The sequence below is a fragment of the Cryptotermes secundus genome, unplaced genomic scaffold (assembly GCF_002891405.2).
Source record: "Cryptotermes secundus unplaced genomic scaffold, Csec_1.0 scaffold1705, whole genome shotgun sequence".
Taxonomy (NCBI): domain Eukaryota; kingdom Metazoa; phylum Arthropoda; class Insecta; order Blattodea; family Kalotermitidae; genus Cryptotermes; species Cryptotermes secundus.
The window spans coordinates 2055516-2074653 of record NW_019718639.1 but is presented as its reverse complement, the minus strand read 5'-3'; the positions used below and the strand labels follow the sequence as shown (position 1 = coordinate 2074653).

General features: G+C 45.6%; 1 protein-coding gene across 4 annotated transcripts; it reads right to left on the bottom strand.

The window, feature by feature from the left end:
• Positions 1 to 7771: 7771 nt before the first annotated feature.
• On the bottom strand, positions 7772 to 14408 carry LOC111863826 (ankyrin-1). 4 transcript variants are annotated; one of them, XM_023850572.2, is made up of 2 exons: positions 14272 to 14408; positions 7772 to 10606 (listed from the first exon to the last, which is right to left on the bottom strand). In XM_023850572.2, exons 1-2 carry the CDS (start codon positions 14373 to 14375, stop codon positions 8620 to 8622), a joined length of 2091 nt encoding a protein of 696 aa, XP_023706340.2. In that variant the 5' UTR covers positions 14376 to 14408; the 3' UTR covers positions 7772 to 8619. The 4 variants fall into 4 exon arrangements, with proteins under 4 accessions (XP_023706340.2, XP_023706349.1, XP_023706331.1 ...); XM_023850581.2 differs by having other exon boundaries at positions 14239 to 14283; XM_023850563.2 differs by having other exon boundaries at positions 14194 to 14279.
• Between the last annotated feature and the right edge of the window lie 4730 nt (positions 14409 to 19138).

Below are 19138 nucleotides of genomic sequence, written 5' to 3'. Positions count from 1 at the left end.
TTTGTCGTCACTCGGCGTGACATAATGTGACTTGACGTGACTTTGCGTGTCTTGACGTGACTTGAGGTTTCTTGGCGTGACTTGACGTAAATTGACGTGAGGCGAGACGAGGCAATGTTAGACTAGGCTAGGCTGGGGTAGAATACGTTAGGATAGATTAGGTTAGGTTCGGTTAGGTTAGGTTGGGTTAGGTTAAGTTAGGTTAGGTTACGTTAAGTTAGGTTAGGGTAGGTTTGGTTAGGTTAGGTTAGGTTAGGTTTGCGCAGTAGACTTGTGCGCATCCATCAGCAAGTGAGGGGTACCATTCCCTACTCTTATTTTACGTGAGGTGAGATGAGGTGAGGTGAGGTGAAGTCAGGTGACGTGACTTAGCGTGACTTGGCGTGACAAGACGTGAGTTGACGTGACTTTGCGTGACTTGGCGTGACTTGACTTAACTTGACGTGTCTTGTCGTTGCTCGGCGTGACATGATGTGACTTGACGTGACTTGACGTGACTTGAGGTATCTTGGCGTGACTTGACGTAAATTGACGTGAGGCGAGGCGAGGCAATGTTAGACTAGGCTAGGCTGGGGTACAAGACGTTAGGTTAGATTAGGTTAGGTTCGGTTAGGTTAGGTTGGGTTAGGTTAAGCTAGGTTAGGTTAGGGTAGGTTAGGTCAGGTTAGGTTAAGTTTGCGCAGTACACTTGTGCGCATCCATCAGCAAATGAGGGGTACCATTCCCTACTCTTAATGTACGTGAGGTGAGGTGAGGTGACGTGAGGTGAGATGATGTGAGGTGACGTGACTTGGCGTGACTTAGCGTGACTTGACGTGACTTAGCGTGACTTGACGTAACTTGACGTGACGACGTGTCTTGGCGTAACTCGGCGTGACAAGATGTGACTTTTCGTGACTTTGCGAGAATTGGCGTGACTTTGCGTGACTTGACTTAACTTGACGTGTCTTGTCGTTACTCGGCGTGACATGATGTGACTTGACGTGACTTTGCGTGACTTGACGTGACTTGAGGTTTCTTGGCGTGACTTGACGTAAATTGACGTTTGGCGAGGCGAGGCAATGTTAAACTAGGCTAGGCTGGGGTAGAATACGTTAGGTTACATTATGTTAGGTTAGGTTAGGTTAGGTTGAGTTAGGTTAAGCTAGGTTAGGTTAAGTTAGGTTAGGGTAGGTTAGGTTAGGTTAGGTTTGCGCAGTAGATTTGTGCGCATCCATCAGCAAGTGAGGGGTACCATTCCCTTCTCTTATTTTACGTGAGGTGAGATGAGGTGACGTGAGGTGAGGTGAAGTGAGGTGACGTGAATTAGCGTGACTTGGCGTGACTTGACGTGACCACGTGTCTTGGCGTGACTTGGCGATACATGATGTGAGTTGACGAGACTTTGCGTGACTTGACTTAACTTGACGTGTCTTGTCGTTACTCGGCGTGACATGATGTGACTTGACGTGACTTTGCGTGACTTGACGTGATTTGACGTGACTTGACGTGACTTGAGGTTTCTTGGCGTGACTTGACGTAAATTGACGTTTGGCGAGGCGAGGCAATGTTAAACTAGGCTAGGCTGGGGTAGAATACGTTAGGTTACATTATGTTAGGTTAGGTTAGGTTAGGTTGAGTTAGGTTAAGCTAGGTTAGGTTAAGTTAGGTTAGGGTAGGTTAGGTTAGGTTAGGTTTGCGCAGTAGATTTGTGCGCATCCATCAGCAAGTGAGGGGTACCATTCCCTTCTCTTATTTTACGTGAGGTGAGATGAGGTGACGTGAGGTGAGGTGAAGTGAGGTGACGTGAATTAGCGTGACTTGGCGTGACTTGACGTGACCACGTGTCTTGGCGTGACTTGGCGATACATGATGTGAGTTGACGAGACTTTGCGTGACTTGACTTAACTTGACGTGTCTTGTCGTTACTCGGCGTGACATGATGTGACTTGACGTGACTTTGCGTGACTTGACGTGATTTGACGTGACTTGACGTTTCTTGAGGTTTCTTGGCGTGACTTGACGTAAATTGACGTGAGGCGAGGCGAGGCAATGTTAGACTAGGCTAGGCTGGGGTAGAATACGTTAGGTTAGATTAGGTTAGGTTCGGTTAGGTTAGGTTGGGTTAGGTTAAGCTAGGTTAGGTTAGGGTAGGTTAGGTCAGGTTAGGTTAAGTTTGCGCAGTACACTTGTGCGCATCCATCAGCAAATGAGGGGTACCATTCCCTACTCTTAATGTACGTGAGGTGAGGTGACGTGAGGTGAGATGATGTGAGGTGACGTGACTTGGCGTGACTTAGCGTGACTTGACGTGACTTAGCGTGACTTGACGTAACTTGACGTGACGACGTGTCTTGGCGTAACTCGGCGTGACATGATGTGACTTTTCGTGACTTTGCGAGACTTGGCTTGACTTTGCGTGACTTGACTTGACTTAACTTGATGTGTCTTGTCGTTACTCGGCGTGACATGATGTGACTTGACGTGACTTTGCGTGAATTGACGTGATTTGACGTGACTTGACGTGTCTTGAGGTTTCTTGGCGTGACTTGACGTAAATTGACGTGAGGCGAGGCGAGGCAATGTTAGACTAGGCTAGGCTGGGGTAGAATACGTTAGGTTAGATTAGGTTAGGTTCGGTTAGGTTAGGTTGGGTTAGGTTAAGCTAGGTTAGGTTAGGGTAGGTTAGGTCAGGTTAGGTTAAGTTTGCGCAGTACACTTGTGCGCATCCATCAGCAAATGAGGGGTACCATTCCCTACTCTTAATGTACGTGAGGTGAGGTGACGTGAGGTGAGATGATGTGAGGTGACGTGACTTGGCGTGACTTAGCGTGACTTGACGTGACTTAGCGTGACTTGACGTAACTTGACGTGACGACGTGTCTTGGCGTAACTCGGCGTGACAAGATGTGACTTTTCGTGACTTTGCGAGACTTGGCGTGACTTTGCGTGACTTGACTTAACTTGACGTGTCTTGTCGTTACTCGGCGTGACATGATGTGACTTGACGTGACTTTGCGTGACTTGACGTGATTTGACGTGACTTGACGTGACTTGAGGTTTCTTGGCGTGACTTGACGTAAATTGACGTTTGGCGAGGCGAGGCAATGTTAAACTAGGCTAGGCTGGGGTAGAATACGTTAGGTTACATTATGTTAGGTTAGGTTAGGTTAGGTTGAGTTAGGTTAAGCTAGGTTAGGTTAAGTTAGGTTAGGGTAGGTTAGGTTAGGTTAGGTTTGCGCAGTAGATTTGTGCGCATCCATCAGCAAGTGAGGGGTACCATTCCCTTCTCTTATTTTACGTGAGGTGAGATGAGGTGACGTGAGGTGAGGTGAAGTGAGGTGACGTGAATTAGCGTGACTTGGCGTGACTTGACGTGACCACGTGTCTTGGCGTGACTTGGCGATACATGATGTGAGTTGACGAGACTTTGCGTGACTTGACTTAACTTGACGTGTCTTGTCGTTACTCGGCGTGACATGATGTGACTTGACGTGACTTTGCGTGACTTGACGTGATTTGACGTGACTTGACGTGACTTGAGGTTTCTTGGCGTGACTTGACGTAAATTGACGTTTGGCGAGGCGAGGCAATGTTAGACTAGGCTAGGCTGGGGTAGAATACGTTAGGTTACATTATGTTAGGTTGGGTTAGGTTAAGCTAGGTTAGGTTAAGTTAGGTTAGGGTAGGTTAGGTTAGGTTAGGTTTGCGCAGTAGACTTGTGCGCATCCATCAGCAAGTGAGGGCTACCATTCCCTACTCTTAAGTTACGTGAGGTGATGTGAAGTGAGGTGACGTGACTTAGCGTGACTTAGCGTGACTTGACGTAACTTGACTTGACGACGTGTCTTGGCGTGTCTCGGCGTGACATGATGTGACTTGACGTGACTTTGCGAGACTTGGCGTGACTTTGCGTGACTTGGCGTGACTTTGCGTGACTTGACTTAACTTGACGAGTCTTGTCGTTACTCGGCGTGGCATGATGTGACTTGTGATTTGACGTGACTTGACGTTAGGCGAGGCGAGGCCAGACTAAGCTAGGCTAGGCTAGGCTAGGCTAGGGTAGGCTAGATTAGGTAAAATTAGGTTAGGTTAGGTTTGCCCAGTATACTTGTAAGCATCAATGAGTAACTGAGGGGTACCATTCCCTGCTGTTAAGTTATGTGAGGTGAGGTGAGGTGAAGTGAGGAAGTGAGGTGAGTTGAGGAAGTGAGGTGAGGTGAGGTGAGGTGAGGTGAGGTGACGTGACGTGACTTGGCGTGATATGACGTGAGTTGGCGTGAGGCGAGGCGAGGCTAGGTTAGGCTAGGCTATGCTAGGCTAGGTTTGGTTAGGTTAGGTTAGGTTTGCGCAGTAGACTTGTGCGTATCAAACATTAACTTAGGGCTACCATTCCCTGCTGTTAGGTGAGGTGAGGTAAGTTGAGGTGACGTGAATTGACGTGACTTGGCGTGACTTGACGTGACTTGGCGTGACTTGACGTGACTTGGCGTGACTTGACGTGACTTGGCGTGACTTGACGTGACTTGGCGTGACTTGACGTGACTTGGCGTGACTTGACGTGGCTTGACGTAACTTGACGTTAGACGAAGCGAGACGGCGCGAGGCGAGGCTAGGCTAGGCTGACAAGAAATTATTCAACCACTTTGTGAATACGGCAGCGTTGAATGCTTACATTCTGTACTGCAAGGCTGGTAACAAGAAAGATCATCTGTTATTCAGAATAAACTTAGTGAATAAAATCACAGCAATATCCCATGGACAGAATTAGAAATGTGCAAACGGCTTCCTTCCCATACCGACCCGGAATGTACGAGATTGACGGGACAGCATTTCATTCAAGAAAATCCCAAAACCGAAACATAAAAACGGAAAGAGAAAACAAACCAGATATTCGTGTAAAAACTGCCTAGGGCACCGTCTCTCTGCCTAGACGCCTGTTTTGAGCAATACCACACCAAGTTGAACTACTAGACACTGGATATGGAGAGCTGAGAAAAAGAAATTGCTTGACAAAATGTAAGTACACATTTATAGTAGTGAACTGTAAACAATTGTAAATATAATATAATTTTTTGGAATTTTTTAAATAGCGATTTCGTTATTTAAAAATATTTAGGTAAATGTCTGCACAAAACCTTCAATGCTTGCAAAAATAAAGCACCGGGAGGGATTTAAATATCCCCGCTTAAATTCCCGCTAGATGCATGTAACTGAGCGGATGCATACGGTGTGTCGCACACGCTTGTGGGGTTAACGGTCATGCGCCTGGCAACCCTAGCAACGCCACCTGAATGCACTCCGTCCGTCTGTGGGCAGGACGAAACTCTAGAACCACTGAAACGCTTTTAATGAAATTTGGAATTGGAGAGTATTAGCAAAAGTTATCTGCAGATTCTGAGTTTGGTTCAAACCGAAAAAGAAGACAACAGACGCTTGACATGAAGACCTAAACGCGTTTCTGCTCGTAAGTCAAGCGCAACTCGCTGAATATTTATCGGAGTGAAAATATTTCGAAATTACATTGTACAGGAAAATGAAATAAGTTTCATTCCAAAACGCTTTTCCTCTAAGCCTTACGGTTTTAGAGACAATTAAACCAAAGCGATGCTGTGCATACGTCTCCTTATTTGATTTCCGAACTTATGCGAAGATTACTGAGCAGGGAACAGTGGCTTTCTGAACATACGCGAAGACCACGAAAGTCTCTTTAACTGTTGGTTCCTCCCACCTTAACTGTAACATCCTCATGGCCGTGTATGTAGACATACATACATTTAATTAAATATAACTCAACGTGCTTCGCGGTAGCGTAGTTGGTTGAGGCACTATGCCACAAGCTGGAAGGTAGCGGGCTCGAGTCCCCATGAGGTGTATTTTTTTCATTTACCTAATCCTGCCGGCTGCACTATGTCCCTGGAGTCAACTCAGCCTCTACCAGAAATGAGTACCAGGAATCTTCCTGGGGGTAAAGGGCAGCAGACGAGTAAGGCTGGCAACCTCACCTCTATCTGTGGGTTGATTGTGTAGAGAAAATGTGGGAGCCTCGACGTCTCACAACCCTATGGGCCTCCGTGGTCTTCTACAGGGATAGCTTTACCTTTTAACTGAATGTGCTCTCAGAGCATTTCACCATTACAGGTCAGTCTGCACGAACATGAATGGTTCAGTTGTTTCTGAGAAGGGTCACAGTTAAGAAAATAATAAATAAGAAAATTAGGAATTCACTTAGGCCTCGTTTCAATCAGAGATGTTTTATTCTTTGAATGTAGTACAGTCTTATTTTGTATCACATGTACATAGTATCTGGAATATAACTTGCTATTTTCTTAGGTCACTTTCAAACCCTGAAGACGAAGGCAGAATTTTGTGCCGAAACACTAATTGAGTTTACCGGACTACACGATGTTACATTCCAGAAGACTTTGATCTGCACAGACGCGTAATGACAGCGCACAGGGAAGTCCTAGCACTGAGTTCGATCACCTGACAGTGAACAGGTGCTTGTGAATTTAATGTTTGGTTCTTACAGGAAGCGTTCATCGTGGTCTTGATCCTTCCATTTATATTTCCTCCTGTTCAGTGTGCAATGTATACTTTTACATCTACATTTTTAATTGAAATGCAGAGAAAAACGTCCAGATTGACGTTTCAGGAAGGGCTAGGGAGTGATAACTAAGACATGAAAAGTGAGATGTTCGGTTTTCACAGCGGTGAAAGTTCGACATACAAGTACAGTCTGTATCTGTGTGTAGTCTTCAGGATTATGACATCCTGTAGCCTAGTAGCTAAGTAACAACCCGGTGTTTCGTCTGTGAGATAGGATCTGAAACACGCAACACAGCAATCAGGGGAATCCTGTATTAATGAAATACATAATTAAGATTCAAAATATCGAAACACAAAAACGCGATATACAAAACACACAAAGGCTTCTAGTTAAAAATGTAACAGTCAGTTTGTAACATTTCATATCAGTGTTAAACAGGAAGAAATAATGAAGACAGCCCGACGTTTCGGAGACACATATCTCATCCTTTCACACGCTGTTCGCTTAGCTTGTCCCATCTGTTGATTTCATACTTGGCTTACTCTTCTATCCTATAGATGGAGGCTGTATATTCCTCCGAAATGTCGGGCTTGTCTCCGAACTACACGGCTTTGCCACACACCGGAGTGAGAACATCAGATCCAACAGAGAAATAATGAAGTTAATTCGCTCTGTTTTAAGCTCATATTTACGATGCAGAGGAGGGACACGCCCGTATAACATTTCTCCTGATGGGTAGTTTCGAGAACATTTCATAAGAGTAATCTTCAAACGTATTAACATTAAGAGACACAAGAGCAAAACACAAATTTAAAATGTTTTTCCCCGTATCTTGATACCTAAGGTTGAACGTTATAGTATTTTGGGTGTGATGCCGTGCAGTTTTGTAGCCAGATATAAACGTTTCGGAGGAACCTGCTGCTATCATATTCAGGGTAGAAGAGTAACCCGTGAAGGAGAATGTGGTCAGCGATTTATGGAAGAGAGGACATCATTTCCTCTCTATTACTCAACTCTCCTTTTCTGAGGGGTTACACTTTTACTTACAAGCGGTTAGTCGGTAGCTTCTCACCGCGGCGGCCCGTGTTCGATTCCGGGTGTGGTCAAGTGGGATTTGTGGTGGACAAAGTGGCGCTGGGGCAGGTTTTCTCGGAGTACTTCGGTTTCCCCTGCCAATCTTCATTCAACCAATTGCTCCACAATCACCCTCACCTATCATCTGGGGCTGGTACAATAGGCCAGAAGTGGCCGCAGTACAAGGGACTTAGTCCCAACCCACTAGCAATAAAAATACACTTATACCTTGAAGATGGAGGATGCAGGTTCCTCGGAAAAGTTGATACCTATCTACCGAACTGCATGGTGTCACATTCAAGCAGACTGGTCTCACGCTCACTGCCTTGAGTCCGCCACGTGTCATTGAGTTTTCAAGTGTCTGTTACAAGTAGGTATGATGTGTGACACGTACGTGAATTTCTGGTTTCGACCTGCAGGCGTTAAGGCACTTCACACCCTTTGCGGTAGTACGTGTGTTGCAAATGGAATCAGTGCAACAGGGACACTACAGGCGACTTTCCACGCTGCTGAGCTGGTTTTAACGCAGGGCCTGCAACCACCACTACGAAAGTACACGTGGTGATGCACAGGGACACTGCAGGCGACTTTCCACGCTGCTAAGCTGGTTTTAACGCAGGGCCTGCAACCACCACTACGAAAGTACACGTGGTGATGCACAGGGACACTGCAGGCGACTTTCCAAGCTGCTACGCTGGTTTTAACGCAGGGCCTGCAACCACCACTAAGAAAGTACACGTGGTGATTAAGTACTTTCTGTGCTGAATTAAATTTCGATAACAGATACTTCATTTGTTTACATAATCGTGTGTAACTTAATATGTGATTTCGCGCTACAAAACAGTTTTAGCTGACAGGGGAACTATTTATATTACCACAAAAATATGTTTTGAGATTAAGTAGTACATTGCGTCTGAATGAGTTCATAAGTTCATGAAACATGAAAGGCTGGTCATTGTGTTAGGAGGTAAGAAATATGCGGTGCTTAACAGCGCTGCCCCCAGCGGATTGGCGTGTTACTTCCTTCTGGTCACTCTGGCAGCCCTCTTCTTGTTAAGAACGCTGATGCAATCTGCGTGGTTCTGCGCAGTGGCCAAGTCCAGAGCTGTTTTCCCGTCCATCGTGCGTGTGTCGAACTTGGCTCCACTGTGCAACAACAGTTTGAGTGTTGCCAGCCTCCCCCCATGCGCCGCGCAGTGCAGTGGAGTCCAACCTGCAGAACTCTTGATGTCCACTACCGCACCCTTCTCTAGCAGCTCTTCAGCACAGCTGAGGTGTCCATTTTGGGCAGCAATATGCAGAGGCCACCATTTACCTCTGGCCTTCATGGTCAGGTCCGCTCCGTTCTCAAGCAACAGACTAAGCACCTCAAAGTGTCCGTTCTGTGCCGCTATGTACAGTGCAGTAAACTGTTCACCGTCCGTTGCTTGATTAATAGCAGCTCCGTTCTTGAGCAACGTCTCGACGCAGTTCACTTTGCCACTTTGCGACGCGCGGTGCAGAGGAGTCCAGCCACCTGTTGCTCTAGCATTCACGTCGGTACCCTTCTTGATAAGCGCCAGCACACAATCCGAGTAACCACTGTGAGACGCGACATGGAGAGGCGTCAGTCCGCCAGTGCTCTTTGTCTTGACATTGGCGCCATTTAAAAGCAGGAGTTTCACGACGTCGAGGTGTCCGTTCTGCGACGCTATGTGCAATGCTGTCCAACCACCCTTACTCTTGTCGTTCACATCGGCTCCGCTCTCTATGAGGATCTTGGTGCAGTCTAAGTGTCCGTTCTGCGCAGCTACGTACAGCGCCGTGTTACCCAGGTCACTCTTCATTTGCACATCCACGCCCTTGTCGATTAGCATCTTAACACAGTCCCAGTGGCCGTACCTCGCAGCTCTGTGCAGAGCGGAATGTCCGTATCTGGTTGTGGCGTGTTTGTCCGCCCTGTGACGCAACAGCAACTCAGCACACTTGAGGTGCCCTCTCTCGAGAGCTTTGTGAAGTGGAGTCTCACATTTCTCGTCTCTCGAATCCACCTTTGTTCCCTTCTCCACCAGCGCCTTCACGCAGTCCACATGCCCTTCTTCAGCTGCTTTGTGGAGGGCGGTTAGTCCTAAGCAGTTCTTGGCATGAACATTGGCGCCCTTCTTGAGCAGTATCATGACGCACTCGAGACGCCCGCTGGACGCGGATATGTGGAGCGCTGTTTCGCCGTCAGGTGTTGCTGCGTGAATATCTGCGTTGTACTTGAGCAGTGTCTCTAGCGACCTCACGTTCCCCTTCTCGGCCACTGTGTGAAGGACAGTGTATCCTCTGCTGTCCTTCGAGTTGGCGTTTGCCTTGTTCTTCAGGAGGACTTCTAGCGAGTCCTGAGATGCAACGTGCAGGATATTGGAGTCCACATTTGCTCCGTGTTGCAGTAGCAGGAGCACGCAATTTGTGTGACCCTTCTCCGTAGCGACGTGCAGCGGGGTCCACCCGTCATCTGTCGTCTTCTCGTTGGGACTGGCTCCGTTCTCGAGGAGCATTTTTACGCAATCCCAGTGTCCACTCTGTGCCACTGTGTGCAGGGGGGTCCAGCCTCCCGTGCTCTTCACCCCGACATCAGCTCCCTTTTCAAGGAGCAACCTGACGCAGTCAAAATGCTCGTTGAGCGCGGCTATGTGCAGTGACGTGACGCCTTCCAAGTCCCGAGCATTGACGTCGGCTCCTTTGTCCAGCAGAAATTTGACGCATCCCAGAGCTTTGAAAATAGTAGCGGTGTGGAGAGCTGTGACTCCCTGCTCGTTCTTGGAGTTGAGGTCGGCTCCCCGCTCTACCAACAGCCGTATGCACTCGACGCTTCCGTCCTGGGCCGCTATGCGAAGAGCGTTCTCGCCGAACTCATTAACAGTCTCGATGTCCGCCCCCTCGTTGAGTAATTTCTTGGCGTGCTTGAAATCGCCTGACCAGATCGCTTCAAGGAAAGCGGTGTTTAGCTTCTCGGATTGGCCTTCCATTTCGGGTGATCTGAAATCATAATTTACAGTTTCATAATCGACAGACTGGGTTCAATGATTGATCTTAGTTCTTTCCAGAAGTGTCAGATCAATAGTTACTGTCCCCCTTTTCACCTGAGGGTGGAAACAAATCCAGTTTCCGAAATCTTGTGCTTAGTTAGGAATACCAGACGATGGACAGAGTCCACAAAGAGAGTGATACTGAACATAACTGTAGTATTACTAAATACACACCGAAGAAATTCAGATATGCAGATCTGTACACATTTGTAAAATATCCCGCGAGTTTCGGGGCATTCCCGAATTAAAACCTTTAAGAAGTCCTTCCTTAGTTTCCCATGTCTGTCCATCTGTCTGCATGTAACAACTGGAGAAGCGCTGAACAGATTTTTATGAAATGTGATACTGCATATTAAGAATGCCGTCTTCTAGGATGTAGCGCCGTGTAGATCTTATGTGAACCGACGTTCCTCTCAAACGTCGGTTCACACAAGATCTACACGGTGCCACAACCCAGAAGACGGCATTTTTGATAATCACCGCCGTGAAAACCTCAAATCTTATACGATACTGCAAATGTTTGCTAAGAGGGCAGCGTAGTTGGTTGAGGCATTATGCTACAAGCCGGTAGGTCGAGGGTTCGATTCCCGATGAGGTCATTGGACTTTTAAGTTGACCTAATCCTTCCAGTCGCACTAAAGCCCTAGGGCCGACTCAGCCTCTATCAGAAATGAGTGCCAGGAATTTTCCTGGGGTAAAGGGCGGCCGGGGTGTGAGGCTGACCTAACCGCCATCTGTGAGCCGATTTTCTAGAAAATGCGGGACCCTCAACATCTCACAACCCTATGGGCGTGCAGGGTCTGTTACAGGGATAGCTTTACCTTCACTCATTTTATATGTTTGCAACACCTGTGGTCATATATGAGATTTACTTGGAATTGGACAACTGAAGTGGGCGCCTTGCAAGAAGATCCACGTACGTTTCTCTGCGTACATCTAGCGTCAGTTGATAAATTTTTGAGCAAAATATATTTCAATTAAAGCTGTGCCAGATGCTGAAACCGTACGTTTTATTTCAAGTGTATTTGTTCCTGAATGTTCTACCTTTCGAGAAAATAAAACAATACACACTTTTGTGCGGCATAAACTGGTAAACTGAGCAGACGCTGACCGACTATGGGTTCCTGGATGGAGATTTTCAATAGTTGGTGCTCACGAATTTGGATTGTAGAGACAATATTAGAGCGTTAGAGCCAAAACTGTGATACCGCGTGGCATGATTAATATATACGAACATCTCGGAGGAACCTGCTGTCTTCATCTTCAGGTTATCCAAAACGTTGGCATATGTTTACCTGGCTACACACGGTCTGATATTCCAGAAGGCGGTAACCTTCATATCCCCTCCCATGGGAACTCAAATCTCACGTTTCCTAACTTGNCCGAAACGTCGGTTAACACCACATATACACGGTGCCAAATCCCAGAAGACTGCTTTCTTGTTTAATTTGATTCTGCATTTACCGTCATGGAATTCCGGAATATTGAAGACGGGCTTCTAACCTGTGTCTGAAACACATTTGATAGCACGTCATCGATGGGATCTTACGTCATAATTAAAAAGCTACCAGATTCTATTTTGAGCACAGGAATGGGGAACCGAATCTTCATACCGTGGACTTTGACTAGCTCACAAGAATTCTCTTCCGTAGTTGTCAGTTAAAGGCGTGACGTAACCTCCGAAATGCTTTAGGCAAATGATATGTTGTTCTGAGTGAACATAGCAGCATTACTGCCTGATGAATCATTGTGGCGACAACAGAGCTAAGCAGGCAGGTAGAGACATCACTATCAGTGAGTCACTCTCTGATGACGACGTTCTTCATGTCTTGAGTGACCACTAAAGCGCTCCAACCTAATTGACCAATAATGAATGACTCATGGGTCATGTATTTGAGAACAGTGTTTTCATATCCAACGATACGCAGTCACCGTGGCGTGTGCCTACGGGTTACACATATTGGTCGGCGAGATTTTCTTTTTGCAAGACAAATACAGCGTCCTCTAAACGAGCATTGGTTTCTGCGAAACGAATTCACACTGGGGAAGTAATACAGTCGTCTGTCTGTGAATTATAGGCAAACATCACTTACTCGTTCAGCATACCTACGGGACATGAACCATAGACAACACATCACTTGTCCAATATACCTACGGGACAAGAACCACAGACGCATGTCACTTGTTCGACATACCTACGGGGAGTGAACCATGAACAACACATCTCTTGTTCAGCATACCTACGGAGCATGAACCATAGACAACACATCACTTGTCCAGCATACCTACGGAGCATGAACCATAGACACATGTCACTTGTTCGACATACCTACGGAGCATGAACCATAGACAACACATCAGTTGTCCAGCATACCTACGGGGCAAGAACCACAGACGCATGTCACTTGTTCAACATACCTACGGCGCGTGAACCACGAACAACACATCACTTGTTCAACATACCTACGGGGCATGAACCATTGACACACATCACTTACTCGTTCAACATACCGTTTTTTTCAGAGGCTCTTCCAACACATTCTGGGCCCAGACACAGTTCCGTAATCATTTTTCACAGTCGGTAGGACCCCTTGGACGAGTGATCAGCCTGTCGCAAGGCCGCTACTTAGACACAGGACAACACAAACATAGAATAAACGCATACACAGACACAAGACACACACACAACAAAACATCCATGCCTTGAGTGAGAGATTAGAACCCACGATCCCAGCTTCCGAGAAGCGAAGACAATTCATGATTTTTTTTATTCGCTTAGTGGGGGATCGTGTCCTGGGTCCACTCGGCACGGCGGCCACTGATTGGCATATTGAGCCTGCCCCGGGTGATTATAATGATGGAGAATTTGGCGGAATGAAGATTGGCAGGGGAAACCGAAGTACTCGGAGAAAACCCGCCCTAGCGCCACTTCGTCCACCACAAATCCCACTTGACGAGACCCGGGATCGAACCCGGGCCGCCGCGGTGGGAAGCCAGCGACTAACCGCTTGAGCTATGGCGCGGCTACTGTGACCGACTGTTCAGAATACCAAGGGGGGGGGACCGTAGATATACATAATTTGTCCTGCATACCTACGAGGTATGAACCATAGACACACGTCACTTGTTCAGCATACCTACGGGGTATGAACCATAGACAAACATAACTTGTTCAGCATACCTACGGGGCATGAACCATAGAAATATGTCACTTGATCAGCATACCTACGGGGCATGAACCATACACATACGTCACTTGTTCAGCATACTTATGGGGCATGAAGCATAGACAACACATCACTTGTTCAGCATACCTACGGGGCATGAACCATAGAAACATGTCACTTGATCAGCATACCTACGGGGCATGAACCATATACATACGTCACTTGTTCAGCATACTTATGGGGCATGAAGCATAGACAACACATCACTTGTTCAGCATACCTACAGGACATGAACCATAGACAACACATCACTTGTTCAGCATACCTACGGGACATGAACCATAGACAACACATCACCTGTTCAGCATACCTACGGGACATGAACCATAGACAACATATCACTTGTTCAGCATACCAGTGGAGCACGAAACAGAAAGGCGTCACTTACGCTTCAGCTGCACCTGGAAACTCGGCTGCCGTGCTGCTCACCAACAAGGCACTGAGTGAGCGGGCCAGGTAGTCTGGCCAGTTCTCCCACCAAGCGCTCTGCATTCTTCGCGGGGGCTGAAGGTCGAATTTCCGGACGTTAGTGTTCGTTTGTTGTCGACATTCTCTTCTTGCGGGCTCTTGTGGACACGGCAACGAATCTTCCAGGGAATGCCCTGACCAGCTGAGCGACTGTTAGCTTCTCAATGAAATCAATGAATTTTTTAGAAAAGAATGTTCTGACTGCCATGTGTTTCATGTAGCTCTGTGGCCTGGCTACTTGATTAGAGGAAGGTCGAAGGGGGTTACCATTCCTGCTACGTGTTCAGGATGTCTCATCTTCAGTTGTCGGCTGGTTATGCACCGTCCCTTCCGGCGAGATTGTACGAGATTTTCTGTGATTTCTCTCCTTCCAGGCAACGCAGTTTGTCGCGGATTTCTTCAGTGTTTCCACGTAAGAGTTTTGCATGAAGAGTTGTACCTTCTGGGATATAACGCTGTGTACTCCGAAGAAAGTCAACCGACGTTTCGGAGGATCATGTCACCGTCATCTTCAGGTTTGTTGAATAAAGTCCTGAAGGAGGAGTCGATATGTTCCACCGAAACGTCAGTTGATTTCCAACGGATTACACGGCGTTATGTCCCAGGAGATAGTACGCTTCATAACTATCGCTGTTAGAACATCAAATCATACGGAATTTTACATGATTTCCCTTGCCCCCCCAGACAAGATAGGTTTTTCTCAGCCTCTCCAGGAAAGAGTATTGACTGTGTGGGAACTCTTATATAGAACTGGGCTTTATCACTGGGCCTAGTGTAACGTAGTGAAATATAGTGTAGTGCAGTGTAGTGTAATGTGATGTAGTGATATATAGTGTAGTGTAGTGTAATGTAGTGCAGTATAGTGTAGTATAGTGTAATGTAGTGCAGTATAGTGTAGTGTAGTGCAGTATAGTGTAGTGTAATCTAGTGCAGTATAGTGTAATGTAGTGCAATATAGTGTAGTCTGGTGTAATGTAGTGCAGTATAGTGTAGTCTAGTGTAATGTAGCGCAGTATAGTGTAGTCTAATGTAATGTAGTGTAATATAGTGCAGTATAGTGTAGCCTAGTGTAATGTAGCGCAGTATAGTGTAGTCTAATGTAATGTAGTGTAATATAGTGCAGTATAGTGTAGCCTAGTGTAATGTAGCGCAGTATAGTGTAGTCTAATGTAATGTAGTGTAATATAGTGCAGTATAGTGTAGCCTAGTGTAATGTAGTGCAATATAGTGTAGTGTAGTGTAATGTAATGTAATGTAATGTAATGGGCGCCGTGAGGACATTTTCAAAGGGGCGACGGCCAGAAAATTTTCACATAAGCTCACGTTTAAGGCATGTCAGACTGTTTCCAGTGGTCGCCCTAGAATGGGTATAATGCAAGAAATAATTTTCAGTCATTTGCACTAAGATTTTAAATATTTCCTTCTTTGTTGCAATTTTTAAGTTTTACAAAAATCCAAAGGGGGATGATAGGTCTGGCTACCTCCCTTCCGCTACAGGGGTTGTGGTGTTGATGTCGGTACTCTGTAATATACCTCCCTCCCATACTGTCTCTTTCTACCTGAAGACTGAGACGGAGCGACACACTGAAACCTCATTATTTCTTATTAGTAAGTTGGTTGTATCCAGACAAAACCCATCTTATGAGTGCTGTAGTGTCCTGCCTCCACTTCTGGGCGAATGTTTCTCCGTACTGTGTAGCATGCGGTTTGTTCTGACTCACATCAAAACTGTAGTTGATTCCTAGATTTCAAACCCATTTTCCCGAAAAACTGTTTCAGATGGACACAGTACACTCCAGAACTCATGTGACTTCAAGGTTTGTGTCCTTCCTTCTGGATCATTAAATCAAATTAGGAGTAATTGTCGTGCAGCTGTGGGCTCGCGGTCCCAGGCTCGACGGATGCGAATGGCTGATATGGTGGAAGCGACTGATGAAATTAGCTTGGGCATGGACGTGGGTGTCCTGTTGGAAGGAGAGAGTGCGGGGGTACTTGCGACACGTTTATATCCCAATCGCAACGAGGAGTGGCGTACCGAGTACCGTTGTGTAAGAACTGATTACGGGGATAGCATACGTGATACATGAACTTTCTGTAGTGCTCAATCAAGAAACGCCATGTCGCTTCTTGCTTTGTTGTTTAGCGATGCTGTCACTATGACGCCTATATAGCGTCGATGATAACAGCGATTGCTGGATGTGAAACATCTGATGGAACGAGAATTGGCAGGGGAAAACGCAGTACTCGGAGAAAACTTTCCCCAGTGCCACTTTGTCCACCACAAATCTCACACTTTCTGACCTGGGATCGAGCCCGGACCGCCGCTATGGGAAGCCTACGACCCCTATGACTAACCGCCTGAGCTGAGGCAGCCCCTTCCGTCGTATTCTTATTCAAATGTTTGAATCAATGTACCATTACAGCACGCATGCGCATTTTTCTGACCCATTTAAAGCCAAAAAAGAAAATCCGTGGCCTGTAGTCCACAAACGAACTATACCGACCGAGCGGCCGCAGCTTGTCGGCGAAGTTAGTGCCAACTTTAGCAGGTAGAGGATGTCGTGTGGTCAGCGCAACGGATCCCCACGGCCGTTAATCTCGGCTTTTTAGACCGGAGCCACTATGTCTTTGAAATAGCTCCTCAATTATCCTCATGAGGCTGAACTTTTCAGAACATCTGATAGCACCGGGAATCGAACCCGGGACCTCTGGATCTGTAGCCAGGAACCCTGACCACTAGAACATAGAGGCACCCCCCCTCTTTTAAAGCACTGTGCTTTAATATTAAGAAATTCTCCATTTTCCCCGCACGACGTGTTTCTTGTAATTCTGACACTAAACAGCCACAATATCATTACACAGTACAAATACAGCGTTTGTAAAGGAGATGCGTTTTACTTTCTTTGAATAGTGCTTTTACATTATATGAATTACACAAGGTTCGTGGTATCTTGTCTCAATATGAACGGGAGGAGGGGGATGTTGCGGTCTGAAGGAGTGTGCTTGTGATAAACGGAGTGTTAAGAAGAGCAAATAGCTACGTTGCTGATAAGAGAACTGAACCCAGTATGTTGACATTCCTTTATTGTACTTATCTCAGTTGGAATGATAATATCACTTCAGTATACAACCATATTCCGACTCGTTAACATTTCAGAAATTGCTATTACAATAGGATTTGACTCGCAGTCTATTGTCTATGGCGATTATTGTCCATAAGTAACAGGGAATAACACAACAGATGTGGATTTAATATAAGAAATATGTGAAGAGAAATTATTTTCAGTTGATATACTAACCATTTTCTTAATCATCAATTAAACTGTGATTTTTATTCCACCATTTTGTTATAGAACAGTCTGTAAACTTATAATTTATAGTTATGAGAGAAGAAATAGGATAATAGCTGCCTTTATTTTATACATTATTTTAAATTTTACGTACTTCGGTATAGAATAATAAATTTGGGGGAACACATAGAAAATTAATGCACCATATCAATACTTCTATCGTAATAATAATAATAATAATAATAATAATAATAATAATTATTGTCATTAATCTCACACATTTCTTGGCACTATATCTCTAGTGACATGATGCAGACAGGAGAACCCTGATACAGTTTATTTATATAGCAAATTATTTTCTTTTTAATAATATTATTGTCATTCGTACTTATATGAAGATAATAATTCGTATAACAATTGAAGGTCTCGCTTGCATGGCCTACATTGATGTGTTAAGGCGTCTAACAATTCCATTGTTGTTAGATAGAAACCCGAAGGCATATAACCTGGATATAGACCGTGCTTATGCATCTGTTATTGTCTCATTATTGTTTATGACTTTGGTTAGCTCGTGTCTTTTAAGTGCTATTATAAAAACGCTTCCCATCTCCTCCACGTGCCTATAAAATGTAAGCTGAAGTTTGATATTTGCTTTGGATTTAAAGTTATTGAATTAATGCACTATTACGACTGACTCGTTTCATAAACAAACGAACCGTGTGACTTTGTACATGTAAGGATGTGCAGAATTGAAAATGATGGAGTATCTGTGTTTGTGTTGCATTAATGAAGAGAACTGAGATTTGTGGCAAGCTATTTTTATCTGAAAAAGGGAAAAAAGTTTAGCGTTACGAATATTTAGGAATGTAAAATTCGTGGACTTAATATCATTACTTTGTTGAAATTGATTGAACAGAAGTCATCAATGCTTGAAAATAAATCCTAATTGTCGCAGTATCAGAGCCCGTTGAGAAAAAACAAACTCCGTGGCCTGTAGTCCGCAAGCGAACTATACCGACCGAACGACCGCCGCTTGTCGGCGGAGTTAATGCCAACTTTAGCGGATGGAGAATGTCACGTGGTCAGCGTAACGGATCCCCACGGTCATTAATCTCGATTTTCTAGACCGGAGCCGCTATTTCCTTGAAATAGCTCCTCAATTATCCTCACGAGGATGAGTGGACCCCGTTCCAGACCCACTACTTCTCAGAAAATCTGGTGGTAGCGACGGGAATCGAACCCGGGACCTCTGGATTTTTAGCCAGGAACTCTGACCGCTAGACCACAGAGGGGGGTGGGGATCAGGGCCCGTTGACATATACCGAAAAAGCAGTATGATTGGTTAGAGCACACAGATAATGGTGTTTAAGTGTAGAAATGGAGGAACTCGCGTTTGCATGTCGTAGTGTTTCGCCCGGAAAATGGACGCTAAATTAAATCAACTTCCAAGTAATGCACAAATAATCATTGAAGGTAGATTTTTCGGAACCTTTAAAA

What these genes read in the sequence shown, in the direction of transcription:
- LOC111863826 (XM_023850572.2), bottom strand. Translation starts at nt 14,375, where the DNA reads ATGCAGAGCGCTTGGTGGGAGAACTGGCCAGACTACCTGGCCCGCTCA. An exon ending in TTTCCAGGTGCAGCTGAAGC is followed by an intron (nt 10,607 to 14,271) that starts GTAAGTGACGCC and finishes TTATGATTTCAG; the next exon opens with ATCACCCGAAATGGAAGGCC.